The sequence below is a fragment of the Camelina sativa genome, chromosome 18 (assembly GCF_000633955.1).
Source record: "Camelina sativa cultivar DH55 chromosome 18, Cs, whole genome shotgun sequence".
NCBI classification, from domain to species: Eukaryota; Viridiplantae; Streptophyta; class Magnoliopsida; order Brassicales; family Brassicaceae; genus Camelina; species Camelina sativa.
In genome coordinates, this window is record NC_025702.1 from 20747734 (window position 1) to 20755529 (window position 7796).

The 7796-nt window shown below is 34.2% G+C and overlaps 1 protein-coding gene and 1 pseudogene across 1 annotated transcript in view; one reads left to right on the forward strand and one right to left on the reverse strand.

The window, feature by feature from the left end:
• LOC104763691 lies at positions 868 to 2343 on the reverse strand (annotated as a pseudogene).
• Positions 6952 to 7796, forward strand: part of LOC104762952 (calcium-dependent protein kinase 28-like) — a gene marked incomplete in the record, with an annotated part of 3578 nt that continues 2733 nt past the window's right edge. Inside the window, 1 exon segment of the mRNA XM_010486371.2 lies at positions 6952 to 7410. Within this exon segment, the coding sequence (XP_010484673.1) occupies positions 7042 to 7410 (369 nt within the window).

Sequence of the window (7796 nt, forward strand, 5' to 3'; positions counted from 1 at the left end):
AAAAATATGTTTTACAGCTCATAAGAAATAAAAAGCACAAACGTAGATAAATAAGATAATTTATGTTTTACATAAATATTTATAATATTTTAAACTTTTAAAAAATTTCAAAATATAAATTTTGAACCTTTTAAAAAGTTTCAATATTTATAATATTTTAAACTTTTAAAATTTAAAAATTATAATATTTAAAAACTTTTTAAAAGCTAAGAACTTTTAAAAGTTTCAATATTTATAATATTCAAACTTTTAAAACTTTTAAATATTATAATTTATTTTTTTGAAACTTTTTAAAGTTTTAATTTGATCAAATAAACAACCGGATCAAACCGAATATACTTTTAAACTTGGACGCCTGATAAATCAAGCTTTCTTGCTCATTCGTTGTTGGAAGCATATTAATCTTATTTATATTGGTTCTGAACCATTGTCTAAAAATTTTCTAGCCGATGTGGAATATTGTGCATAGTTCTTTTATTTCCATAAATTTAAAATTTTTCTTTTTCTAAAAAATTCTGGAAATTTAAAAAATGTTAACGAATGACATGTCAAATCCTGATTGGTTTTTTAAAATAATTCTTAATATAAAAAATTCTGGAGATTTTAGAATATGTTTATTAGTGAAGTGTCTAATCACAATTGGAGGTTTAAAATCCTATATGGACGCTTTTATGAGTTTATAACTCATACTTTTTATTAGTATAGATTAGTTGTCATCATATTAAAACGCACAACATCTTCGGTGTCTGTATTTTCTTGAAACTATATATAAACACAAAGAGATTGGACGGGTGGGTCGGAATAATTATTAAACCTGCGTAGGAACTTTGATAGCGTCATCATGTTTGGTCGTTCGTTGTTGTTCATCAGCTTAGATAATCTCTCAGCTAGGCTCTTCCTGGTTGCAGGGGACACACCATTCTTCCCAATCATAGACTCAAGTGTTGGATATGAGCTTCGCCTTAATATGCTGCTCGGCCCAACAAGAGCTTAAACTGTGATTTTGGCCTGACAAATTTGGAAGAAAGTTCATTGAGCTCCGCAGAGGGCAATTTCGGGAATTTGTGTGGAAACCCTAAAGTGTCTAACTTCTCACTCACCTATAAATAGCTAAAGACATTTATTGGGAACGGAATCTCGACTCTCGGACAATACCCAGAAAGCAATACTTTGCACCGAAAACAGTTATTGCCTTTTGTATAATCCTTTTTAGCTTCCGACCTCGTCATTATTGCCTTGTTAGTTCTCCTGTGAACTGACGAGCTCGATCTTGACTAGTGTTAGTGATGACCTCACGTTTTCATCGTTAATAAAGAACTAACTTCATTCTTTCCCCGCAAAATCTTGTTTATTTAGTGTTGTGCAATCCCTAGTACAAACATCAAGAACGTAACTGCCTCTCCCAACAACTTATTCTTGATCACGGCTTTTCCATTTCGTGGGACCCTCTCGTCTTTAGAAAACGCAATCTGATTATATTAGCCATCATGACATTACGTATACTTCTCCCTTAATTATCAAAAACAGAAAACAGACAAAAAGATCACTCACTGTGAGGGAGCCTTTTGAGCAGAGACCGAAGAGGGCTGAAGAGCCTGGAGGGAAATCTTGGTCTTTGAAGATCAACAAGAATTTGTCGATGGCTTTGGCTTCAGATCTTGTGTACTGTCCCTGACGCTTTCAAGATCTCCTCACAGTATTCTACTACTTTCTCCGAGTATTGTAATCCCCATTAACTTCACTTTCATCGTCACCCTTACAAATTTCTCAAACTCACATTTTTCCCCCCACATGGAATAGAAAAGAAATAAAGAAAAAGTAATCTATAACGTGTTTGACTTGAACATACAACAACTAAACAAATCGTGTGAAGTGTGAACGAGGGACAAAAGTGTTTTAATTAATTTTGCACGTAATAAAAAAAAGAAAAGTAAACATGTGACGAGTTGACGGAAGAAAGGCACGGATTTCGTTAACGCCTTGGCATTCTTGCCTTTCCACTTAACGGAGAGTGACGGCACTGCCATAGCTTCAAGGTAGACTCCGATGACCGTGACGATCACGAACTTGCCTTCAATATCAAACAAAGAGGACCATGCTTGTTCGGCAACAGGATGGATCCTTAGGCCTGCTCGCTCAAATCAAGCTTTGGATCTCCATATGTCCCTTACTACGATTCAGAGTCCACTACTTGCGTTGGAACAAGACAGCTTCTTCTGGATGACAGGTCCGGTCGAGTTTCAAACGTTCTCAACAAAGAGGACCTGGGAGGAGGTCAGACCGAGACAGAACCCTCTTCCTTGGACTTCTCAGGTTTGGTTTAAGAGCGCAATACCTAGACATGCGTTCATGATGTGGCTTCTGCATTTAGACAGGTTACCTACAAAAGCGAGACTGGCTAGATGGGACACACATATCGACGCAAGTTGTTGCCTCTGTGGTCGGTACCAGGAAACCCGTGATCACCTATTCCTCCACTGTGAGGTCAGCGAGGAACTCTGGTCGGAAGTAACTAGAAGACTTGGATACCAGCCATTCTCCTTTCACACTTGGGAAGCCTTCACCAGCTGGTTGGACATGAAGGATAAAACATCAACACGCTCCGTCCGAAGGCTAGTTGCTCAAGCCACTGTTTACGCATTATGGTGGGAACGTAACACTAGACACCACCTCAACATCTCCACTGAGACTACTATCTTATTCAAGGGTCTTGACAGGCAGATTAGGGACGCTATCCTGGCGAAGAAGACTAGGAAGCATTTTAAGACCGCTATGCCGATGTGGTTAAAGTACGTTTAGACGTATTATATCTCTCTTTTGGTTCCTTCCTTGTTTTTAGTTTTTTTTGGCAAGAAGTAACCTCTGTATCGAGCTTTTGTAAGTTCCTCGAACTATCAGTTCAATGAAATTCACATATTTATCAAAAAAAAATATCAAACCATCGTATCCCTGCGTGCGCAATTAAGCCACATGCATGCATGTATATATGTAATCAAGTAGCTAGGCCATGCCTCTATTAATAATATTATAAACAGACAGGGCGCCACTTTGATTGATTGATGCTAGCTAACCTGCGCCACCGAGGAAAAGCTTTTTGTGGGAAGCGGGAGACTCAACAGCGGGAGGAAAAGTAAATGCGTCGACGTGGAGTGGTGTCACGGAAGGCAATGGCAGTGGCGACGAGGAAGACCAACTCAAGTCTAGTTATATATTTAATTATATTTACTATATAATTAAGGTCCATGATGAAGACTAGTAGTATATATATGTTTTAACATAATTAAGAAGAGGAGAATGCATGGAAACAAAGAAACTTAAACTAATAGTCTTTGATGGACACAATAACGATGCCTATATGTAATAGTGAAACTCCAGAAATACTTATGCCAGAAAAGTGAGGGGAGAAATAAATAATGCGATGCGACTTACTTGGTGTGAGATTGCTGGCCAGAGACATGGTGATCACTTTTCTCGTTGAAGATGGAGAATAGGATCTGAAAAGAGTAGTTAAATTGCTGGGTTTTTGTTATGAGAAAGAACAAAAGTGAGCGATGGGATCTACACTATGAGAAATAAATGGATAACTTATATAAGTAAGTAGCCGGTAGGCTATTACTAGTAATACTCAGTTGATTTCGTTTGTATACCATGTGTGTATAACTGCTTTTGTATACTATATATATGTATTATGCCCCACAAATGATACGTAAGTATCGCCAGTTCTAGCTAGTCATGGTCAGTGTGTAATAAAAACACGCTAATTAAGACCGTCATGCAATGCATGCCGTGCCTGAAACAACACACAACTGATACTAGCGAGATTTTGTACGGAAATTCCAATTTGAGCAAAATGAATTGATTGGGCCATAACTAAGCGTATTGGAAGCCCGGGTTTTGGGCTCACTAGTAATCAAGAATTGGTGAGAGGGTCACCCAACTCCCAAGTCGCATAATTAACATGTAAATTAGTACTCCCAATAAATAATAGTATGTTTTTGTCAAAAACAACACTAAATATGTGCGTACTAGTAGTATTAATGTAGTATTAGTTTAGGCTAAACAAGGCACACGTTTTTCTATCTGGACAAGTATAAAAATAAGCAAAAGAGAAAAAGAAAAAAGCAAAGTGGAGATTCATACAGCCAAGCAAAGTGGCTCCCGTCATCATTACACACTTTGGTATCCCCATAAATAGTGTAATTTCTTCATAAGGCCATCGTGGAGAAGCCCAAAAAAATTAGAAAATAATGAATAGTAGTTTACAACATTTTTTTTAGTTCTTGATGTAGAATTGATCTTGGCTCAGTTCTAAACTGACGTGGCAAGTTGTGAATAGATACAATTTTTTGCAAACAATTTTTCACAAATTAAAAGAGTGTTTAAGAATATTATATTATAAGTTTTTATAATTGTAATATGTTTAAGAATATTATATTAATTTATAATTATACAATTGCTTTTATATAAGTATGCAATTTAAATGTTAATTTATAAATTTTTATAATTGTAATATGTTTAAGAATATTATATTAATTTATAAGTATACAATTGCTTTTATATAAGTATGCAATTTAAATATTAATTTATAAGTTTTTATAATTGTAATATGTTTAAGAATATTATATTAATTTATAAGTATACATTGCTTTTATATAAGTATGCAATTTAAATATTAATTTATAAGTTTTTATAATTATAATATGTTTAAGAATATTATATTATTAAATCTTATGATCTTAAACATGTTCACCCAATAACTAATTTTTTAAGAAAAGATCTAAACTAACGATCTTACATTATTTTCATAATATTTTTACTCTAAGAACATCCTGTTCCCTATAATGATGCCCTAAGTACTACTAGTAGTATGAGTACAAAAAAGACCTAGTAGTAATAAAATAGTAAGTAAAAAACCTAGGGAAATGGGTAGAATTAGAAAAAAAGAGGAACAGTAGTAGTAGTTGCGCGTTGTAAGGAAGGAAGGAAGGAACACACGTGAATGCGATTCAGTTTCAGCGTGACTGACTAGAATTGCGAAAAAAAAAGAGAAGAGATCATTCGTTACTTAAAAATAGAGTAATATATAGTATCAATAAACCATTGATAAACGTGGTACAAGACTACAAGGAAACAAACAAATAAAGAAAAAGTCTAATAAAATGGAAAAAAATACAATAGTTTGAAAAGACCAAGTCAATTTGGTAGACTTAAGAAAAATAAAAGCAGCAGAGAAAATCTAAGATTTTTTTTATATAAAAAATGTGTATAGCTTATTAGTTTATATTAAAAGAATATGCACTACATACCACAGAAATCAAAAGTAATTAAGAAACTATAGGGCCATATTGTTTTCTCTCTTCATATACAATTATTCTTATATCCATTACATATATTACATATTATTTGTTTAAATATCATGTCATTTTTGTTTTTAGAACGAAATTATATGTCGGTTTAGGTTCATAAAGGAAATGGTTAAAGTTTAAATTTTACATTTAGAATGAAATTATATGTCATTTTAGGTTCACAAATGAGATGGTTAGGGTTTAGTTTTACAATTAGAACGAAATTACATGTCGGTTTGTGTTCACAAATAAGATGGTTAGGATTTAGATTTTACAATGATAATGAAATTATATGTCGGTTTGGGTTCACAAATGAGATGATTAGAGTTTAGATTTTACAATTACAACGAAAGTATATGTCGGTTTGGCTTCACAAATGAGATGGTTGAGGTTTAGAATTTACAATTAGAACGAATTTATATGTCGGTCTGGGTTCACAAATGAAATGGTTAGAGTTTAGATTTTACAATTATAACGAAATTATATGTCGTTTTGGATTCACATATTATATATCGGTTTGGGTTCACATATGAGATGGTTAGAATTTATATTTTACAATTAAAACGAGATTATTTATCAGTTTGAGTTTACAATTAAACGCTATTTGTAAAATATAAACATTACATGCTATTTAAAAAAATCACACTAAATCTTTCGCTCTTTATATTTAACACTAAAATAAAAAAAAAGGTTGATTCTGTCTTTTTACTCCCAAAAAAACGTGGACCCTATAGTACTTTCTTATTAAAAAATGTTGTTATGGTATTCTCTTAAATAAGTTTTAAATTTGTGGTATTCTCTTAGTTAACCCTTGTATTAACGCATACAAATGTTTAAAGGGGAAATTACAAAGGGCAATGGGAGAGAGCGACATGAAGAATACTGCAGAAAGAAAGATACAAAAGACTAAGACCAATCTACGGAGGTGTGTGTGCCCCATCCATCCATAATTTCGTTTCCTGTCAATTAAAAAAAAAAAAAAAAAAAAAAAACTAAACCATACATCGGCTTGAACATTACTGCGTATGGCAATNAAAAAAAAAAAAAAAAAAAAAAACTGAATCGAGAGAGGGGATGATGGTGTAGAGATCCCACATGCTGGCTGGGGGAGGAAGAAGGTCTTCGCTTTCACACACACCATTACGTTTTTAATTATTTTGTCGTCGTTTAAATTAGAGAGAGAAGTGACAGACAATTATTTTTATAAATATCACAGAGATTACTACTAGTAGTTATTTATTTTAGGTACTATAATAAATAATAGTAATATTTGTTGTGGTTGTTGCTGCTAATGTAAAAAGTGTGCTGTGTAATTTTACTAGGAGTATTTTACTGTACTGTGTACTAGTAGTAGTAGTAGTAAGCAGATTATTAAAAAAAAAAAAAGGAAAAGGAAAAAGGAAAGAAAGGGGGAAAGTGAGAAGGGTACTTCCTAGAGCTGCAGCTGGGTTCTCTCACTCGCTCTTTGGGGTTTGACCAACTCAACCTTCCTCCTCCTCCTCCTCCTTCCTCGCTTCTTCTTCTTCTTCTTCTTCTTCTTCTTCTTCTTCTTCTTGATTTCTTTGTTTCTTTCTATTATTAATCCTCCTTTATTATTATTTTTTCTTTCGTTCTCAAATCTCTTTCTTCTCTTCTCATATCTATCTATCTACTATCTCCCCGCTTTCTTAATTTAATTTGTTAAGAGAGGTCGCCCATGGGTGTGTGTTTCTCAGCCATTAGAGTCACTGGTGCTAGCAGCAGCAGCAGCAGAAGAAGTAGTCAGACCACCACCAATCATAACCACCACCGTCGTAATAATAAAGGCCGCAACAATAATAATAATAAGTCGTCTGCTGCTCCTCCTCCTCCTCCTCCTAATCATCCCAAGATCAATATGGATGCCAAGCGCAGAAGCGCCTCCGTCCCCTGCGGCAAGCGTACTGATTTTGGTTACGCCAAAGATTTCCACGATCTCTACACCATCGGCAAGCTCCTCGGCCATGGTCAATTCGGATACACCTACGTTGCCATCGACAAGTCCAATGGAGATCGCCTCGCCGTCAAGAGACTCGATAAGAGTAAGGTATTATAAATCACCAACTAAGCGCCTCTACAAAGTACAAAAGCCCTTTTCTTNTTTTTTTTTTTTTTTTTGTTTGTTTGTTTGTTTGTTTGGTTCAGATTCCCTTTTTCCCCCTTGGGGGGTTTCTCAGTCGTCCTTATATATTCGATTTCAGGCCTCTTTAATCCGATTCCTTATATATTCAATTTCATCCTTTATTAAATTTTGTTTTGTGAACTGTGTAGATGCCACGATTCCATTACAAAGGCTTCTCGATTGTGTGTGTGTGTGTGTGTGTTTTTTACTTGTTAATACTCTTTCTCTGTTGTTACACATCTTGTTTGTAAACATTCTTCTACACTTTTACTTCATCTTGCTCTGCTTTTTTTTTTTTTTTTTTTTTTTTT